The 22266-nt window shown below is 40.2% G+C and overlaps 1 protein-coding gene across 1 annotated transcript in view; it reads left to right on the forward strand.

Annotated features, from left to right (window-relative positions):
• The first annotated feature begins 7791 nt into the window (after window positions 1-7791).
• The window catches only part of trpm2 (transient receptor potential cation channel, subfamily M, member 2), a 31398-nt gene continuing 16923 nt past the window's right edge, over window positions 7792-22266 (forward strand). Inside the window, exons 1-19 of the mRNA XM_017469195.3 lie at window positions 7792-7974; window positions 8315-8381; window positions 8966-9063; window positions 9616-9689; window positions 9942-10110; window positions 10247-10427; window positions 11568-11734; window positions 12388-12568; window positions 12729-12790; window positions 12871-13071; window positions 13600-13702; window positions 14585-14697; window positions 15300-15617; window positions 15915-16058; window positions 19909-20041; window positions 20210-20355; window positions 20459-20571; window positions 21281-21382; window positions 21694-21919. Of these exons, the coding sequence (XP_017324684.1) occupies window positions 7894-7974; window positions 8315-8381; window positions 8966-9063; window positions 9616-9689; window positions 9942-10110; window positions 10247-10427; window positions 11568-11734; window positions 12388-12568; window positions 12729-12790; window positions 12871-13071; window positions 13600-13702; window positions 14585-14697; window positions 15300-15617; window positions 15915-16058; window positions 19909-20041; window positions 20210-20355; window positions 20459-20571; window positions 21281-21382; window positions 21694-21919 (2679 nt within the window). The 5' untranslated portion in view covers window positions 7792-7893. The remainder of the gene's footprint in view (window positions 7975-8314; window positions 8382-8965; window positions 9064-9615; window positions 9690-9941; window positions 10111-10246; window positions 10428-11567; window positions 11735-12387; window positions 12569-12728; window positions 12791-12870; window positions 13072-13599; window positions 13703-14584; window positions 14698-15299; window positions 15618-15914; window positions 16059-19908; window positions 20042-20209; window positions 20356-20458; window positions 20572-21280; window positions 21383-21693; window positions 21920-22266) is intronic.

Raw genomic sequence — 22266 nt, forward strand, 5'->3', positions numbered from 1 at the left:
GTGATTTATCTTAAAAATCTACCTACAAGCACATTTTTAGGAGGTGGGAGGAAACAAGAGAGCTTGCCGGAAACTCACATAGACACAGGGAGAACTTGCAGTAACAATATCCACATAGGCAGTATCCTGAGCTCAGGATCAGGGATGGCCTGGAGTGTGAAATGAAAACACAACCCGTTGCATCATCATGCCTCCATCTGTCTAGATATAAATATTAAATTAAATTTTTATAATACAGAACTGTATTATCATTCTGATGGGATATATATATATATATAATATATATTATACACCCTGTCCAGGGTGTACCCCGCCCTGTGCCCGATGTTCCCTGGGATAGGCTCCAGGTTTCCCCGCGACCCTGAAGAAGGAGTAAGCGGTAGAAGATGGATGGATGGATATATATTATAAGATAAGGTAAAATGTACCTTTACTGATCCTCTGTATGGGAAATTTTAAGATGTGCATATCCCACCCTGTTAGGAAGCTGAGGGTTAGCCATGATACAGCGCCCCTGGAGCACATATGGTTATCGGTTTTGCTCAAGGGCCCAACAGTGGCAGCTTGGCAGTGCTGGGGCTCAAATCCTCCAACCTTCTGATCAGTGACCCAGATCTTTAACCATTGAGCCACCACAGCCCACCCAGCCCATCAGTACTGAGTTTTACTTTACTTTAACTTTAAAAAATAATTTTAAAAAACAGGGTTTGGGGAGGATAAATACTAAGCTTATTAAATAAAGACATGGAGAAATAAAACTTTTTAAAAAACAAACAAACAAACAAACAAACAAAAAACAAATAACAATAAATATACATGTGATTTTCAAATAGCCCAGCAGAGGACACCAGATGTCCACCTCTACTACTTTGTCTTCTGTGCATTGTAGAATTTCTAATGTACTTATATTGCAGTGAAAATTTGCTGTTTATATTGAGCTGTTGCATTATACAGTACCTTCCACTAATATTGACACCATTGCTAAATATGAACAAAGAAGGCTGAGAAAAACTGTCTTCATTGTTTAAACTTTTGATCTTTCGTTAAAAAAATGATAAACATATTCTGCTCTCATGTATATCAAACTATTGCAATCAAAACACAGGTTTATCCCCCCACAAAATGTTTGTTAAATATATGTGTGCAACAAATATTGGCAGCCCTATGTATTCATATGAGAAAAATATATTTGAAGTATATTCCCATTGATATTTTACATGTTTTAATATGCCTGGGTGACTAGGAACAGGAGATTGTTCAACCATGACTTCATGTTTCACAGAAGAATAAATATGAGGTAACACACAGGGCCCGTTGAAAATGCCCATTTCCACCATCAGGGCAATAATTAAGAAGTTCCAGTCAACTGGAAACTTTATGAGTCAACCTGGAATTGGACGTGTGTCTATATTGTCTCAACGCACTGTGAAGAGGATGGTTTGAGTGGCCAACAAATCTTCAAAGATCACAGCTGGGGAATTGCAGAACTTTGTTGCATCTTGGGGTCAGAAAGTCTCCAAAAACTGAAATCCGAAATCACCTACATCACCACAAATTGTTTGGAAATGTTTCAAGAAAAAAGCCTCTACTCTCATCCAAAAACAAACTCAAGCATATTCAGTTTGCCAGACACAGCTGGAACTTCAAATGAGATCGGATTCTATGGTCACATGAAACCAAAATAGAGCTTTTTGGCAATAAACACCTGAGGGGGTTTTGGTGCGGACAAAGAGGTAGCCGTATGGAAATGTACTGTATGTCCACGGTTAAATATACTGTTGGCTCTTTAATGTTTTGGAGCTGTTTTTCTGCCAGAGTACCTGGACATTTTGTTAGGATACTTGGCATCATGGACTCTATCAAATATCAACAGATATTAAATGAAAACCTGACTGCCCCTGCCAGAAAGCTAAAATGGGCTACGGTTGGCTCTTTCAGCAGGACAATGATCCCAAACATACATCAAAATCAAGAGAAAAATGGTTTACTGACCACAAAATCAAGGTCCTGCCATGGCCATCGCAATCCCCTGACTTGAAACCCTTATAAAGCTTCTGAGGTGAACTGAAGTGGAGAGTCCACCAACATGGACCACATATATTGGCCTAACTACAAAATAATAAAAGCCTAATACATTTTGTATGCGCAGGTCACACAGCGCACTCTTTAGTTGTTCCACAGGGTGGCAACAGTGACCCAAGGTTGTTGATTGTCAAGGTAGTTTAAAAAAACATCGGAATAAACAGAAGAGACGGAAACAAGTGCAGGTTAGACAGTACCTGCATTTGTATAATTCTAGCCTTAAAGAGTATAAGGATTTGTATATGGGTGCTAATTGTGGTGAGAGATTGCCCAAGTATTGTTCTTCATGGTGGTGTTGTAGTGTGTGTGTGTGTGTGTGTGTGTGCACGTGTGTGTGCACGTGTGTGTCTCTGGTCATGGAACTCCACATCTCAGGCTGTCTATTTGAATCATTGACTCACCTGCTTCTCATCAGCTCATCAATCAGTAGTGTATATAAACCTCGGTTCTTCAGCCACTCATCGCCAGATCGGCTTTAGTGCCTTACACTTCCGGCCTGCCTCGCATTTGGTTTCTCGTCATGTCTAGTGGTTTCTCTGTTGAATTTCCCTATGCTTACACTGTCTGTTTCTCTTCGTGTTCCAGGTCCACTACTCAGGCTACTGCTTGCTCTCCCGCAGATCACTTCCTTCAAGCGCAATCTCAGCCCAGTCCTCAAGTCCCTTCTGGTTCCCCCCCAACTAGTACAAGAACCCAGGGAGGTAGGCTGTGCCCAGCTCACCCTGTCCAAGCATGACCACCTGAGATCTGCCCTTCCACCTATTGGGGTCACAAATGCCTCCTACCCTAACCCCCTACCCTAAGCCCAAAAGACCTGGTCAGCTTTGCTGTGTGAAACGTGCTATATAAATAAATTTTACTTACTTACTCTCAGCCATGCCCCCAGGTATCATGACCTAGGTGAGGCCATTAGCAAGGACCAGGCCCTCTCATTACTACTTCACCTGCTGTATTACTGCACCACTGACCTCTTTCCTGGGGTCACTGTGCAATCCAGGTGGCTGTATAATCTGTCTCACCCTGAGAGGGAGGCCATGGAGAAATACCTCTCGGAGTCCCTTGCGGCTGGCAGCCGACCTTCCTCCTCCGCCCTGAGTGCTGGCTTCTCCTTTGTGGTCATGAAGGACAAGACCCTGTGCCCTTACATCGACTATCAGGCCCTCAACAACATCACAGTCAAGAGCAATTACCCCCTGCCGCTGCTCAACTCTGCCTTCAAACCCCTGCATGGGGCCACCATCTTCACAAAGTTGGACCTGTGGAACGCATGCCATCTTGTCCGGATCAGAGAGAGGGACGAGTGGAAGACTGCGTTCAATACACCCCTGAGCCACTTCGAATACCTGGTTATGCCATTCAAACTCACCAATGCCCCGTCAGTGTTCCAAGCCCTTATCAATGATGTTCTCTGGGATTTCCTGAACTGGTTCATCTTTGTCTAACTGGACAACATACTGATTTTCTCCCACACCCCTGCTGGGCACAACCTTCATGTCTGTCAGATCCTTCAGAGACTACTTGAGAACCACCTCTTTACCAAAGCTGAGAAATATGAGTTTCATGTGAACTAAGTCAGGTTCCTGTGGTTCATCATTGAGAGTGGGCAGGTGAGCGCTGACCCCAAGAAGATCTGGGCTGTTATTGAGGGGCCCAGACCTGCCACCTGGAAGCAGCTCCAACTTTTCCTGGGGTTTACTAATTTCCACAGCTGGTTCATTCAGCACTATAGCCGAGTGGCGGTACTACTCACTAGGCTCACCTCCACCTCAACCCCCATGCTGATTTAGCCCGAGTCCACACAATAGTTCATTGTAGAGGTGGACTCCTATGACTCTGGGGTGGGTGCGATGCTCTCCCAGCCATCCGGCCTGGAGCAGAAAATGCATCCTTGTGCTTTTTTCTCTTGCCACCTCTCACCAGCAGAAAGCAACTACAAAGTGGGGAATTCGGAGTTACTAGCCATTAGGTTAGCCTTGGAAGAGTGGAGACACTGGCTTGAGGGGGCTGAGCAACCCTTTATTGTCTAGACCGACCATAAGAACTTGGCCTACATCCAGACTGCCAAGCGCCTCAACTTCCGTCAGGCATGCTGGGCCCTGTTCTTTGGGTGATTCAACTTCACGATCACCTACTGCCCCGGCTCCAAGAGTACTAAGCCCGATGCCCTCTCTCGTCACTTGGAAGAAGAGAACATCTCTGACCCCGACCCCATCATCCCTCCAGCCTGCATGAAGGGACCCGTCACAAGGGAGATTGAGTCCATAGTTTAGAGAGCACAACACACCCAACCTGACCCAGGTAATGGTCCTCCAGGTCGCTTGTTTGTCCCAGATGCTGCACATGCCCAGGTCCTCCAGTGGATCTACTGTCCCTGGTTCGCCTGTCATCCTGGCTCTATCCGCACCCTAGGTTCATTGAAATGACACTTCTTGTGGCACTATGATGGTTGCCGACACCTGAGCATTTGTTGCTGCCTGCTCCATGTGCGCCTGTAATAAGACCCTACAACGCCCGCCTGCCGGCCTACCACAACCCCTTCCTATCTCCAGTTGCCCCTGGTCGCATATTGCCTTGGACTTTGTCACTGGTCTACCCCTTTCCCAAGGTAACACAATCCTTTCCATAATAGACCGGTTCTCCAAGGCCATATATTTCATGGCCTTTCCCAAGCTCCCTACTGCAGACCTCCTCTTCAGCCACGTCATCCGCCTACACAGCATCCCATAGGATATTGTCTCTGACCACTGTCTGCAATTCGTTTATCAAGTCTGAAGGGCATTTTGTAATACTCTTGGGGCCACAGTAAGTTTGTCCTCTAGATTCCACCCCTAGACCAACAACCAGGCAGAGCACGTCAACCAGGAGTTAGAAGCTGCGCTGCGGTATATCACAGCGGAATACCCCTCTACCTGAAGCAACCAGTTACCCTGGTTGGAGTATGCCCACAACTCCTTGACCATCACCACCACAGGCAAGTCCCCCTTTGAGTGTTCCCTGGGTTACCAGCCTTCCTTATTCCCTGCCCTGGAGAATTACATTGCAGTTCTCTCTGTGCAAGCCCACCTCTGCCATTGCCGCAAGGTATGGAGAGAGACCTGTTCTGCCCTGCTCCGCTCCACTGAGCAAAATCAATGCCTGGCTGACCTCCGTTGGGTTCCCGTACCTGACTACCAACCAGGTCAGAAGATATGGCTTTCTGTCAAAAACATCCCACTGAAGGCAGAAGCCAGAAAACTCTCACCCCTGTACTTAGGCCCTTTCACCATCAACAGCATTATCAATCCTTCTGCAGTTAAGCTCAAGCTTAAGGTCCCTGCGCATCCACTCAAACTTTCACGTCTCTCAGCTCAAGTTGATTCACATCAGCCCCTTTGCATGGCACTCCACCTCTCAGGCTGTCTGATCGAATCATTGACTCACTTGCTTCTCATCAGCTCATCAAACAGCAGTATATATAAACTCCGGTTCTTCAGCCACTCATCACCAGATCTGTCCGGCTTTAGTGCGGTACACTTCCAGCCTTCCTTGCATTTGTTTTCTGGTTATGTCTAGTGTTTTCTCTGTTGAATTCCCCTGTGCTTACCCTATCTGTTTCTCCTCGTGTTCCAGGTCCACCACTCAGGCTACTGCCTGCTCTCCTGTGGCTCACTTACTGCTATGCCCAACACTGCCTGCCATCCTGCTGCAGCCTCCCGCCAGTGCATCAGTGAGCTCTCGACTCTTTTCCACCCCACACACGTTGCACATATGTTCTTTCTAACACTCTGTGGTAGGTCATAAAAATATATATAGTTATGTTAAATCTGGTTCACATCCATTCGTGACCATACCTGGTACGGCCATATGTTTTCCACCTACACAAGTTGCACACACGTTCTTTCCTTTCACGTAGTATATGAAGCACTCTGAGGTAGGTCATAAAAATATATATAGTTATGTTAAATCGGGTTTCCACCTATTCCTGACACAAACGTTACTAGTTATGTTAAATCTGGTTCCCATCTATTCCTGACACAAACGTTACTAGTTATGTTAAATCGGGTTCCCATCCATTCCTGACACAAATGTTACTATACATGGTACGGCCATGTGTATTACACATCCAAACAAAAATATGACACACACAAACACACTTCATTTTCACATTATTTAAAAGGAATTTAAGTGTTATGTACTAAATTACCATAATTATGAACACAAGTTGTTAAGTTGACAATCATTTTTAAAATTACGTTTCTCCATTTAGATTGTCTGCAGTAGAATGCAGTCTTTTAAACCAGGAAAAATGACCGCCTTTAAGTTTTATAACAATAGTAAGTAAAATCCAGCGTGATTTACATTACAAATCTCATACGTAACATCTCTGCAGGATTTATAGACGTTAAAGCACTGAATGAAATGAGCAATATAGACAAAAAATAAACACTCTTTGTCTACTACTTTTATCTCTCTCATAGAACTATCCACAGTCCAAAGGCTGTGGAGCTAGAAGGCTACGTGTGCAAATGACAAAAGATTTTAAAAAATAAAATAAAAAATGTATCAATACATGAAATTAGATTACACAATGTAGTTACATGAATAAGCAGAAATGTAATCATGCTTATTTTTCCTATAGCACAAATGAAAAGCCCTCTCTAGATGAACAGATTTGTCAAATGAAACTTTTTCCTTCTTATCCACTGCTATGGTAAACTAAAGTGTAGATATTCAAATTACACTGCTAAATATGACTAGCATTAGCTACGTGTACTAGTGCAAAATAGTCTATCAAATGTATTAGCAGGTGTAGCCTATACACGAGTCCACTATTGGTCATATCACAATTGAGAACATGCCCCCAAATTCATTGCTTTAGTAGAATTTAATTGTAAGTGAAATGATATTCAAATTGTAATGTCCTTAGTATTTGTTCAGTCTACAGGTCCTCTAACACTCTGTTAAATGAATAAATGTAAATGTACTACGACATAAATTTTGTTTTAAATCAATTAACGCAGAAATTACACACAATATTAAGTTGATGTAATTATCAACATTATTATGTCAACACAACTCATCAAAATAATGTGTACGACTTTAAATATTTATTTAATTCAATAAATTAGAATTTTTATCTTGCAACCACACATTAAATTTAGATTGTGGGGGTTTGTTTTGTATAGCTCCACTGTTAGAAAATACATGATGGTTGAATGTGAAAATAAATGAGCAGAATGTAAGCTTGTGAAATCTCTCTCTCTCTCTCTCTAACACACACACACACACACACACGCACACCCCCACACCTAAGTGCCTAAAACTTTTGCACAATACTGTGTATAGAAAAAAAGTTTTCTTTTACTGTTTTTGTGATGATGTAAACATGACACTTAAATCATCAGTGTCATCTGGTTTATATCAAACATTCTGGAAAATTGTCCCAGTCGAGGTAGTACACATGAATTGTCACAATTAAAAGTAAATCTCTACAACACAATCTCATGTCAATCAGAGCACATAGCATAACTTTTATAGTGACCCAAGGTTGATTCATTTACCCATTAAAGTGCTTTTGGCACATTGACACATAAGCTCATTTGAATAGACTGAGTATTACTGGACACTTTGCTGCTTCATAGAAAACTTAATACTAAGTTTAGGCGTCACTCAGCAACCATCACTGAGACTACTGATTCAAGTGTGAAGGACAAGCAAACGGCTTTAGAAACCTTAGACACAGTTGAAGTCTGACGCATGAAACAGCACTAAAGCTGCTTCTCACGCTACCCAGTTTACTTTTTTTTCATAGAACAAATTCATAGAACTCTAATGAACTCAGATCTGAAAGCACTTGAAGCAATGGGGGAGATCAAAGAAAGCAACACTTCTGGAACACTTACAGGTTTATTTGTAAGTAAAAATAATTTAACATGCACACAACAGATGAATTTTTGCTTTTTTGCCTTAAAGATTCTTTCCCCACCAGGGAATGAATGGCTTTCGAGGCAAATGAACATATTGCCTAATTGTTTGTCTAGGAAATATATATGTCACAAATTTCTCCGGTGCTGTGACTGACTGTTTACTTTATATGTTGGTACAGGGGATGGGGTTGGCAAATCAATAGATAAGATGTATCATTGCATGTTTAGAGCTGAAGCTGGTGAGAGGATATGAGATGCTTGGAACTGCATTGATGTACTGTAGATATAAATACTGCTGTCATCATTGTGGTGTTGTATTTTGATAGAGCACTGCTCATATGAACAGCACTCCTCTGACGCTGCAGCAGAACAAAGAACAAGAAACAATGTACAGTAAGTAGATTTTTATTCCTCATTGTTTTATGGTAGTCTGCCCATAACTGTGCAATGTCAAGATCAATAAGGCTGAGAATGTATTTGCATTTCACGTTGTATTTGCATTGCACTTTTCTGCAAATCTAGATCTCTATTAAGCAAGCAAGTGGCAAAGGAAAACTGCTTGAGATGGCATAAGGAGAATATTTTGATCAAAACTAACCTGTAAAGAGGAACCCATTTTAATTTTAATCCTTTTGTAGAACTTTAGTCATAAAGAAGAAATGCTAAAGTTACTGATTGTGTTGAATATACAGGATGTATATGATTATATGACTCTCAATATGAGTGTTGCATGTGAATTCAATTCTCTGTTGCATCAAGGAGAAATAATTCAAAGCTCCTAGAAGACGAATCATCCTTGAAAAAAAAATAATAATCCTTGAAAGAGCAGTCCTTGCTATTGATGGAATTCTTTAGATATATTAAGTGGCTTTTGTCATTGTTACAGTTTATGCATGTGGCTTTGATAACTTTCATTTAATATCATATGTATTTGCAAGGTCAAGATGTTTTGTATATTTTACATCCAAATTTTGCAGAAATTCACAGAAGAGAGAGTAAAATACATCCAATGGTGGTGGAAAACCAGCAGTTAAAAAATATAGAATTTAACACCCTGATGTCACAAATAAACAAGGTGAGGCAATAAATTTATGTTTGGAAACTGTTTTTGAATACTTAATAATATGTGATGTTGAGTTCTTATTTCATATATTTGCATGATCTTGACACAGAAATACTTATTTTTTCTTTTTTTTTAAAAAAAATCATTATATATTCAAAACCAAGTCAAACACTTTAAGTTAATTCATTATTGAAAATGGTTTATAAATGTTCTTGTGTGGTGAAATGTAAGCAAGCCTAAGTGCTTTCTCCATTTGGAAAGTTTGATTTTATTGACATGTGAGACATTAATGGAGCTTTCTCATCCTGATCAGCATCTTTCACAGCAGTCCCCTGGCTGCTCTCACGTCTCATTATAGTGATGTCATCAGTGTTATGACCGAGCGCACTCACTCCATGCACTCGCTCCACTGCATACACTCCACTGCAGTGTCTTTTTTTCACTCTGTTGTGTGTGTGTTAATGTGTCTGTGTCTGTGTGAGTATGTCGATGGAAGACGGAGTGCAGGCTCTATCTGTGTGTGTGGCTAAAAGCAGATATCTGTCTCCATCTTCCTCTTTCCAGCGCTGCTCGTTTTCCTCCTGGATTAAAGCCAACATCAAGAAAAAAGAGTGCTGCTTCTATGTAGAAGATGGCAGGTATACATCAGCAAATATGCACCCCTATTCTGACCTTGCATGTTCTGCTCAGACAAACCAGTCCGGTCTAGTTAGAGAAATATGCATTTTTAGGGGCTAGGTACTATATATTACTATGTGTACTACTTTGGTTACATATTTCTGTCACTATCCATTTACCATATTCATTCCTTCTCCATTAAAGTTAGACTGTTGTGTTAGTAGGTCAGTGTTTGACTATGAACATGTGTCTATGTTGGTTTTTGCAATTAGAAAGGAGATCTGTATGTGTGGCTATCCAAAGCCTGATCACAAAGATGAAGCCATCAAGCCAGAGGACTATACTGGGCAGCAGTATGATAAACACAGGCACATAAGGGAGGTTCCTACTGACGCATTTGGAGACATTAATTTTGGAGGAATTGGACAGAAAACAGGCAGGGTAAATGGGAATTGGATTTCTCTGGGAAAGTATGCTTATCTGCTCATTTTATTTACCAAGGATACATTGGAGTTTGATATTTAATATGTTTGTGGTTTTTTTGTTTTTGTGATTCCATGCGCTCACGTGGGACCAGTATGTCCGTGTATCCTCAGATACTCCTGTTGAGAAACTGTACCAACTGATGACCGATTACTGGAAGCTCCAGCCCCCTAACTTGTTAATATCAGTCACAGGAGGAGCCAAAAACTTCGACATTAAAACAGACCTGAAAAACAAATTCCGTAGAGGACTAATTAAAGTAGCCCAAACCACAGGTGAACACCCTCTGCAATAACACTGCTCTAGAGTAATAGAACAAGACGTGACGGGGCTTTATTCTTCTTCTTCTTCTTCTTCTTCTTCTTCTTCTTCTTCGTCTTCTTCTTATTATTATTATTATTAGTAGTAGTAGTAGTAGTAGTAGTAGTATCACACTATTCTTCCATAGGAGGATCACTCTTAAAAATAAAAGTTCTGCAAATAAGCATTTTTCATTGTATATGGTTCCTGAGTTGAGCTATATGGTTCTTTGGAGATTAAAGAAGTTCTTATTGTTTCATTATAGGTTCTTCAAAGCAGTGCATTGGTTCTTCAAGGTATCTTCTGTTAACAGGTTAAAGTGAACCCTATAAATGTCTTTGTGGGACTGGAACACAAAGACATGGCAACACTCTTAAGAACCCTGCTTTATTTCCTTAAAGCACTAACTAAGGTTTTTTTTTTTTAGAGAACTTATGATAGCAAGGTTCCTTGTGGCACTGCTGTGAAGAATCATTAAATAGATGGTTCTCTAAAAAACTTGAGCGTAAAAGGTTCTTTGTGCAACTTAAAAGCATTCAGGTTGAAAACCCATTTTTGGTTCTAATTGGAACCTTTATCTTTAAGAGTGATGGGTAAACCTCTTGTTCCTCTCAAGATCTCTTGCTAATCTCACCTCATGAAAGTTTTTTTACTTACTACTGTTGCCTTTTGCTTGTTTATTGGGGTTCTAGACGTAGATTTCTGGAAATCTGCTTTGGCTAAAATGCTAAATTGTGCCAAATTGTCCAGCTGGTTCAGCTGATAATTGAAATTGAGACATTATGACAAAGCAGCATTACAGAAATATAAATATAAGATTAGATCCACAATAAGCAAGCAAGAGGTGACAGTGGCAAGGAAAAACTCCCTGAGAGAACAGAAAAAAGAAACCTTTAGAGGAACCAGACTCAAAAGTGAACACACCTTCTTCTGAATAACACCCAATAGTGGGATTATAAATCATCTACCGATTCTCAACTGTATACTGTAAAGTCAAAGGGTACTCAGTGTGTGGTACAAACATATTGTGAATATGAGACATAGAATGAGCACAGGATAGTCTTTATGATTATAGCAGCAGTTATACAAAAGCAATTCAATTCTGTCTGTTACAGGTGCATGGATCCTGACTGGGGGAACAAACACAGGTGTGATGAAACATGTTGGGAGAGCAGTACGGGACTATAATCTAAGCAGTAACACTGTAGGGGGCCAGATTGTGGCTATCGGAGTGGCCACATGGGGGGTCATCTACAACCGCCAGGCTCTGGTTCACCCAGAAGTGATTACCTTTTCAAATCATTTGACACAATTCTCTTATTCAGAGCATCTTAACATGGTGGTGCAGCAGTTAGCATGGCCATTTCACAGTTCCAGGGTCCCCAGTTAGATCCTGAGATCAAGTTACTGTCTGTATGGATATTCTGTGCATGTTCTCCTCATCCTAGGTCATGTGACAGGGTCTAAATTCATCTGTTTGTTTTAAATTACTTTGGTAACAAAATAATTTCAGACTATATTTATTTTACCTGGTTACTGGCAGGTCAAATGACAAGAATATAAGCTCTGTAAAATAAGTATGATTTGATTCATTCATCTGGAGTAAGCAGATGGTCAGGAAGCCAATTACTGGATGAGAGGCAGAAATACACCCTGGATGAGATGCCAGTTCATTGTAAGACATCATGCGCACACATATTTACACACTTGTTCATACCGAGGGGGCAATTTAGAGTAACCAATACACCTAGCATGTTTTGGGGAAGTGGAAGGAAACAAGAGAACCCAAAGGAAACCCACACAGAGACATCTGTTGAAAATGCAAAACTCCACACAGACACTAACTCAAGCTTGATGAAACCCTGATTTGATTGTATGCCACTCTAAATTGTCTGTTTATCTGCCCATTAATCTATCTTTCTGTTCCATTTTCAGGGTCGCTTTCCTGCTCATTACTATCTGGATGAACATTGTCAGGGTCACTTATCCTGCCTGGATGTTAATCACTCTCACTTCCTGCTGGTGGATGATGGAACATCTGGCAAATATGGGGCTGAAATTGAACTTCGTGGACGACTGGAGAAACTCATCTCAGACCAGCCTCTAGAAAAACCAGGTGAGTGTGCAGATTTGTATAGGCGTGTGATGAAAATCTCCAGTCTCTTTTTATATATTATTAAGGTTCTTCATTAAATTGCAGCATTACAGCATTCAAATACTGAATCTAGTAGTGTTATAGTAGTTATTCCTAATGGACTGATAATCATTCTTACCAGAGAGTGAACTGAAGATTCCAGTCGTCTGTGTGGTACTAGGTGGTGGACCTGGAACCCTAAATGTGAGATCAAATTCGCGTTCTCTTTCTAAACCAACCTGTTCTGTCCGTTTTGCTCTGAAGCCGCATATTTTTTCCCACAGACAATATACAGCTCCATGATGAACAGCAGTCCATGTGTTGTTCTGGAAGGTTCTGGGCGCTTGGCTGATGTCCTTGCCAATGTGGCTGGCCTACCTTTGTCCAAGATCACAATAGCACTCATCCAACGACTGATGAAAAAGTTTTTTGCAGAAGAGTTTAATAACTTTTCTGAACTGAACATCATTGAGTGGACCAAAAAGGTTGGAACAAAACAATTCTGACCCTTGACAGTAAATTACAAAATACACTGCAGTTTCAGAGGTTTCTATGGAAAATAATTTAAAGCAGAGCTATAATTTTCCATGAAAATACTGACATTTCAGCTCCAGATTGTGCCACAGCACTGTGCAAGATGCACAGTTTTCCCCCAAATATTTATATTTATTATTATACAACTAAGCTCAATTTTGAGTGTATTGGTTTTACATAGGGGCATTCGGAAACTTAATTATTATTGTTGTTGATTACTGTTTACATAAGTGTACATGAACCATAATGTTAACTGTTATCAGTAATTGTAATATGGGAATATGAATTTCCTGTTTATATAGTATTCATTTCATTTTTTTCATGCCTGTTGGGCATTTATTAGTAGAATTTATTAGTGGAATGATTCCAGTAATATTTCATTAAACATTAAAGAGTCAGGAAAAAAGGGTAGGACCTACCTCACTTTAGCAACAAATTAACTTCTATGTGACACCCCACCCCCGCCGGAATTTTCACAGATTCAAGACATTGTCCAGTTCCCGCAGCTGTTGACGGTGTTCTGCATTGACGAGGAGAAAAACAACGACGTGGATGTAGCCATTCTCCAAGCTTTTCTAAAAGGTGCAATTTGATCATTGGTATCCATCATGCCCTTCATTACCTGGAAATACTCAGAGGTTAATACTCAGAGGAATTCTTAACTGTAAGGAGTATAGAACCCTAATGGAAATTTGGCCAGCAAAGTGTGGTAGAGCTTTATACTTCCATTAGTGGCTATGGATTTAACAAAGTATATAATCTGCTAGCCTTCCACTGGGTCTGCTGAGTGGTTTATTCACATTGCATGAAATTACTGAACCGCCTACAATAAACCCCTAAGACTTTTACTTGGTACATGACACTTATACTTCACCAGACTCTCATAATTCCTTCTTTTTCAGTTTCATAATAGACTCTGAATAATGTCTAGTCCGTGAATCAAACTCTGTCCATGCGACGATTGGCTCACTTGATGGCAGTGTAGCAGCCCATCAGCCGTCTGTGTAACCCTTTATTATCCTGATTAAGTCACTGGCTACAGCCTCTCTGCGTGCTACAAAATTTCACATCCTACCCTCCTTCTCCCCACCACCACCATATACATCGGCTACGGGGGGTTCTACTTCTGTATCCTTTGCAGCAGAAGCATGGTTCTCTACTTCTCTAAGTCTGTGTATGTCTATCAGAGCACGTATTCATACTCGCTCAGTAGCAGCAGTAGCTGCATAGCAGATCTAGTCCACCATGATCAAACCTACTTGCAGTCCATTCCCATCAATTAAAGCTGATAATCTCATTCCAAGAGTTAAGAGACTGACAAAGTGATGTGTGACATGCATGAATTCTTTATTTGATACAAGGTTTTCTTCAAGTTTTTTTATTTATTTATTTGTGTTGGTAATTCATGAACAACAGAAGAATATCTATCTTCTATTATACATCATAATATCTTTATCTCCACAGCCCCCCGGTGCGGTGATAGTGTGAACAGAGAGAGACAGTTGCAGCTGGCTGTGGCCTGGAACCGGGTGGATATTGCAGAGAGTGAGATCTTCACTGAAGAAAGTAAATGGAAGGTCTGTTGAATATTTATACCTCAGCACTATTGAATTCTCCACTCTGATTGGTCTTGATTAATTTTTTAGAAACAGCAGCTCTGACAGTATTGCGAGCAGTGCTGAGAGTAGTAATTGATTTGAACTGAAATTAGAATTTTTTTTTTTTTTCAATACGGTCTCATATTTGCAAATACTTCATAAATCAAATGTTAGGGTTATTGGTGCAGTTAGACTAACCATTTAGTACCACTTTGATTGCTTGAAATGGGAAAAAATCCATTCACGCAATCCTTGTTTATTTGAATGTGTACATTTCTCATAATATTTTCTTTGCTAAATCAACATTCTATAGAGTAATTCACAACAGATCTGTATTAATAATTAATAATGTATTATCAATTTAATTAATAAACTATTAATTAATAAATCTGAGTATTAATTAATGTTAAAAAATGAATTGACTAAAAATACAATACAAAAAGGAGGTAACAGAGGTCTATCTCACCCATCATTTAAGTACAGTCCTTCTTGGACTGGATTCTGCCTCTTTACTTCAGATAAAAACATTAACCAAATAAATAAAAATTAAATTAACTATTCCATGTGCTACTTTCCCTCAGTCCTGTGATCTGCACCAGGCAATGTTCTCTGCCTTGGTGGGCCATAAGGCTGAGTTTGTACGCCTGCTGCTGGAGAATGGGCTATGCATCATTCAGTTCCTCAAAGATGAAAAAACACTGTGTGACCTGTATAAGCATCTTCCCAGCTGTCTGTTTTCACGCAAACTGGCCAAGCGAGCGCAGGGAAGCAAGATGATTACCCTGAGCCATGTGGCTGCTGAAGTGCGGCACCTGCTAGGCAGGTTCACTCAACCACTGTACCACCCAATGCCACCCCCTCACAAAATAGAGATATCCAGTGATGACAAGGATTTTACAGTAAGTTTGAATGAGGCCACAGAGACTTACATCTCTCACTATATTCTACATTCCTTATGACATACGTTTTTTCACTGCAGGTACTGAATAAGTAATTGTAATTACCAAGTAATGCTTTATTCTAGTTACTGAATAATATGCTGGATAGCTAATTAATAAGCTTAGACTTAATCATTTTATAAAGTGTCAAAACCTGTATATCTCCACGTCTCAGATGAGAGTGCAAATCAACATATTCAAGCAAAAAATATCAGTGAAATCTACTCACACAAATTACCATTTCCTTTGGCTTTACAGACCACACCCAAAAGCCAGGTTGAAGAACCGGCCCGCTCAGGGAAGGAGAGGGACCCAGACACAGTGTGTGATGCAGCCAGAGATCTGTTCCTTTGGAGCGTGCTGCAGAATCAGAAAGACCTGGCACAGATCATTTGGGAACAGGTTCTAATATAAGTACATCCTTAGAAAAATATAAATCTAGGGTTCTTTGGTTATTCTTTCTGGGGAATAACGCAGTAGTCAATTTAACACCAAATTAGCCTAGTAATAGATGTTCAGTATAATGGGCAGTCCATAATTGTTAAAAGTTAAATTACAGTTCTAGTGAAAAGACTTACAAGTTTTCCACTTCCCGTAACTGTTGCCACCTTTGTTGAAACTATGATCATGGACATTACTTAATACTTCTATAGTGTGAGTGAGTATGTACCATACTGAGACTTTCCATGAGTCTTCAAGTCATGAAGTGACAGTGACTTAGTAGTCAATAAATGCTTTGTGCAAAGTCACTTCCTCTCCTTTTCTCTACTCACTTTTGTACATACAAAACCGGATGTACAGCTTGTGACCATGGTCGCAGCTACAGTTTTTCTGTCCTCCAATGCTGTAATAGACATTGTATTTTTCTTCTGTTTTCTTTTGCCTTTTGCTACCACTGCAGTGAGTGTGCCCATTCCACTTTATTTTGGAGAACTGACCATTACTTAGTAACTAGAACTGCTACACTTAGTGTCTGAGGTAGAGAGGATGTTGTTATCTGTCATCTATTATTCCGCTCTTCTTCGACCAGTGGTGCCTTATGCCTGCAAACTTCAGTTAATGATTTCAACAAACCGCAGTGGAGTTGGCTCAGAAGCTCCCCAAACTGAATGCAAACCCGTGCCAATGCTAACTTTAATAGCATGGCAACAGACCTAGAACCTGATTTTAAGACCACCCAGGCCCAGCCAATGCTGTCTTCAAGCGCTGTTTGAGCAGGTGAACACACTGACATCAGATATGGCTCACCTAAAATAATTGATTTTGGAGCTGAACTACACACAATGGTTCAAAAAATGACGACCAAGTCGGACAACTTGACTTCAGGACAGGTAGTATCCAGAGAGGGACCTGGCTAGTCCACATACTTGAGGCTGATTTTTATGTCCTGAAGCTGATCAAAGCTTCACTTTTAACAGCAGAACACATGACTTGCGAAATGGTAAAATTCTCCACCAGTTTGGTCAACACTAGTCATCAGGTATGACTGTCACAGATCACACTGCCAGAAGAATGCAAATTGACCCTGCAAGGTCTTCCCTGCATACCTGGGCTACAGAGGCACTAGATTGGAGAGCCCAGGCTTTTCAATCACAAAGCCAACAGAAAACTCAGTCTAATTACCCCACGGGACTGCATAAGACTGAGCCAACACTCCAATCCTCTCCAAAGGCCCACAGGTCTCATTGGAGTCACAGGCATACTGAACCTCACACAAGGCCCTATCAATAAAAACAAGGGCATCTGATCCACCTCTAAAAGCCCCAAATCTCAGAAAACCACACAAACTGAGCATCAGTGAAGAGTGTATATGGTAACTACAGTACATCAGATCAGTGGGTCCTGATGACTTTGTCACAAGGGTATGAACTCTATTTCCATCATCAGCCCCAACATTCTTGAGGCTACAGGCTTCATCATTTCCAGATCCTGAAAAAGTCGCTGCTCTGACCCAAGAATTGCGTTCCCTTTTGGACAGAGACACAATAGACGCAAAACAGTGGACGCCACCATTCAAAACAATGGGCTCTACTAATCATATTTTCTTGTGCAGAAAAAGAATGGTGGTTCTATTTCAAAGGGAACTCAACATTGCGTGAAATTCATGCTGTGGGAAGAGTCCTCACACACGACTGGTATCTGGCATTCACTATCGTAGTCCTAGCCAGGTTCACGCCAAACATACTAAACCCCATCTGAGCCAAACAAATTTCAGTTTCATCTGACCAAATAATGTGCCCCCAATATTCATCAGGCTTTTTTCATGTTCTTTAGAAAAATGTAATCTTGCAGTTTTCTTTCAAAGAGCAACCAAGGGTTTTTTTTTCTTGTACACTGTTCATAGAGGTTGATGTTATGCAATGTTTGCACTGTCTGAGCTGTTACAAATACTTTGATTTCCATTGACTACCTCTTTGCCAAGTCTGAAGCACTTGCCCATCTGAAAAAGACAGAGCTAGATTGTCTAAGTAGCACACTGTCCATTGCATCATTTTAGGATGATGGCCACTGTGGCTCTGATTAGTGGTACTATGGCTCATTCTATACCTCCTGATTACTGCTGCAATTGTGGTTCTACTGATTTTAGTTGGTCATTGATCTTCCTGTACCCTTTTTCATCTTTGTGAATCTCACAATCAGATTTTTCAGTTCCTCTGGCAATTCTTTTCAGTGTGGTGCCATGATGCAGACATTCAGACAGACACAGCCCATAGGTCCAAAACTGAGATGGTTCTGGTGTTCACAAGCCATTTTATAACCATGTTCATGGCACTCAGTTAACTGAAATTCACAGGTGTACTCAGTATTGTTTTAATGATTACAGGTTTTCTAATTTGTGTGTCAGTGATCACAGGTGTGTTCACTTTTGTTGCATTGAGTTTCTACTTTGGGCCTGTATTTTTTGTTTTTGATTGTTCATAAGAGGAAATACTCAACATGCAATCATTAAGAGGTGATACAATGTTTTTAATTATTTGACATTTAAGTGATATTGCACAGGGGTGTACTCACATCTGTTGTATACTGTATGCAGATAGATAGATACATTACATTTACATTTATTCACTTAGCAGACACTTTTATCCAAATCGACTTACAAATGAGAAAAATACAAGCAAAGCAATATATCAAACAGAGAACAATACAAGTAGCGCTACCATACAAGATCTTTAATTGAGTTCCAGAAGAAGCAAAGTGCACAGAGTAGAGGTGTAAGTGCAATTTTTTATTTATTTATTTATTTATTTTTATGAGTTGGTTAGGTGTTCACGGAAGAGGTGGGTCTTTAGCTGTTTGTTGAAGATGGTGAGAGATTCTGTGGTCCGGATTGAGAAAGGAAGTTCATTCCACCACTGAGGAACAGTTAGCGTGAAGGTTCTGGAAAGGGACCTTGTGCCATGCCGAGTGGGAACTACTAAACGTGGGTCGTTAATCGATCGCAGATTGTGAGATAGATAGATAGATAGATAGATCGATAGATAGATAGATAGAACCTGTTTTCATAGGACTAGAGCAAGGTTACTGTATGGGCAGATGGCTTAGCTGTACAGCCCTAGAGAAACCCGGCCTGACAGCAGCAACTAATGTGCTGCAGACTAAATTTAAGCCTGCCTTAGCATACATTCAAATTGATCCTCCATCCAAAACTGATCAAACACCTAACTTGTTTTTCATGCATAAGTAAGTGACTAACAGTGTAACAATTTTCTGAAATAGCTATCTTGCACATTTACAATATATATAAACGGTGCCCTGACAAAATAGACATGATGGCTGGAACAGCAGTTGCAGAATCACTAGGGTTAAGAGCTACATAATTTTTGGACCCGTTACATCTCCAGTTATGGGTGTTATCTTATTAAGGCCCAGGAGCTACTGTGCCAGCATGTTAGTGATGCATCATAAGTTTTGGGAACCAACATGGTAGCTCTCTAAATGTATGGGTGCATGGGATTTCACGTAGAGCTTCATGCTCTTGTATCACCAGTGCGGCTACAAAAATCCTACACATAGCACTCCAAGCACTGGAGACATGACATAGTGGGGACCTTTTATGGGGTCATGTTTACAAGGTGAGGACTTTGTTACTTGTGCCCAACAAGGAAACACATACCTAGAGACTTAAGCACACATAAAGACACCACTTGTTTTGAATAGTGTTATATACAGTACATAACTACAGTGTGTGTGTGTGTGTGTGTGTGTGTGTGTGTGTGTGTGTGTGTGTGTGTGTGTGTGTGTGTGCGTGCAGTGCAATGATTGTATTGCTGCTTCTCTGGCTGCCAGTAAAATACTGAAGAAGCTTGCTCAAGCAGGAGGAGACACTGGGGAAGAGGCTGAATCGATGAGGGAGCTTGCTGATCACTATGAGAAACAAGCCATTGGTATAGTAAAGTATAAGCACACAAGAAGACACTCACTCATACAGTCATAGTTATGGTCTTAAATTGTTATTTAAAAAAAACAAACAAACAAAAAAACCCTCAAGTAACCTCAAACATAAGCATCCCTATCTCAGCTTCACTGAAATATATTCCTGTTTCCTGTCGCAGGTGTATTCAGTGAGTGCCATCGCTATGACAAGCATCGAGCACAGAAACTGCTGACCCGTGTCACTCCATCATGGGGTAGTACAACCTGTCTCTGTGTCGCTCTTGAAGCCCATGATAAGAGCTTCATAGCTCACCCAGGGGTCCAGGTAAACACAGTGTGGATTAAAACTCTCAATAAAAACTAAAGTATTGCATTTGAAAAAACATTATGTGAGATATAATATGGTTAGGTGAATCGTGTTTTCTCAGGCTTTGCTAACTCAGATCTGGTGTGGTGAGTTAGCAGTGGAAAACCCACAATGGAAGCTGCTGCTCTGCATGTTTTTCTTTCCTCTTATCTACACCGGATTTCTGGTCTATAGGTAACAGCAAATTACAGCACATTCTCTAAATACTGTAAGAACTGGTATACCAATGCATCCTGGCCTTTTTATCATAACCAAGTGATATCATTAGAGCCCAACAAATGATCTATAAACGGGCAAATGTTTGGGAAAAGAATTCTAAATAATTCTAAAATATTCTGAAATATTTTTGGGGGACAAAACAGAGACAACCTCTTTGTCAAGAACGTTTTCTCCCTGACATCTTTTTTCTTTTCTTTTTTTACATTCTCATTATTAAATATTCATAACTGTATACACTTTCGTGCTTTCAACTTTGTGACAGCAGTCTGGGGAAGAACCGCATATGGGTTTGATTGTCCACATACATTTAACCGTATAGTGTATAGTATATTGTACATTGGTTGCCTGTTAAAAGTCGTTTGACCTGGTGCTTACAGAAAGGCATCAAACGGCATATTATACCTAGAAGAAGAAGAAGAAGAAAATTATGAAGAAAAATGTATAGCGTTCTCATTTATGCAATTATGAACTGTCAATGTAAAGATCTGCCACAAGGTGGCAGTGTTTCATTTAGAATGGTGCTGACATATAAAAGAAACTTGCACCATGAAGGCTAGGAAAGAGAGTTAGTTAGATTCATTACTGGAATAGATATTATGAGGCATCCTTTATACTTATATACATATAATGATGACGATAATGTGTGTTTGTGTATCCCTTGAAGGCATGATGAGGTCATCCGTAGGGAAGCAGAGAGGACAGAAGAGGAGAAGCTGGATTCAGTGGCTGGGATGTCTAGAAGTGGCAGGAACAAACATGACTTTTGGTAACATAATGTCTTAATGCCTTAGATTATGTCTTAGTGTTTGAGTAGTTCAGGATCATTAAAATCTATAGATCTAAATACTACGTTATATGGCTTAAGTTTTATTGCTGTACGGCAAATGTTATTTGTATTGAATTGTGTGCCATGTTTAGTATTTTATCATATTAATAAGGATAATAAAACAAAATCACTATTTGCATTCTGGCTGTACCAAAGCTCAGATTTATTTACATAGTTATAATGTATAGTTGTGTTATTAAAAAAAAAAAAAAAGACTGAATATGTCACAGTGTTACCCTTTCTCCAACTAGTAACCAGTCTGACACCAGCTCTGTGCGTCCACTAAACTGCTGGGCAAGATTAGTGGGACTGTACACCTGTCCTCAGGTGAAGTTCTACTGGAACATCCTGTTTTACTTTGGCTTCCTGTTTCTCTATGCTCTGGTGTTGATAACGGACTTCCAGCCTACGCCATCTTGGAAGGAATTGCTCCTGTATGTCTGGCTCGCCTCACTCATGTTTGAGGAGGTCAGACAGGTAAGAGAGACACAGTTAATTCAATCAAATGACGCATATACATGTTTATCCATCATTAATAAAATTCTTTCAGTAAATCCTAGCTGTTTTGCAAAATGTCTAACCTTAGTTTTATACAGTTATATTTGCCTTTCTGCCATATAGAACCTATTAATACTGAAATACATTAAATCTTCGGATTACTGTAAAATATCTACAGTGCGCAGTCATAGAAAAGATATACACTGCTGCTTTAATCAAACAACCAGTGATCAGTGTCAGCACTATTACTACGCAGATGTAGATGTACAAATGTAGATCTACCATGACTCTGATCAAATAAAGACAAAGTTGAATGAATGTATACA

This window comes from Ictalurus punctatus, chromosome 6, assembly GCF_001660625.3.
Source record: "Ictalurus punctatus breed USDA103 chromosome 6, Coco_2.0, whole genome shotgun sequence".
Taxonomy (NCBI): Eukaryota; Metazoa; Chordata; class Actinopteri; order Siluriformes; family Ictaluridae; genus Ictalurus; species Ictalurus punctatus.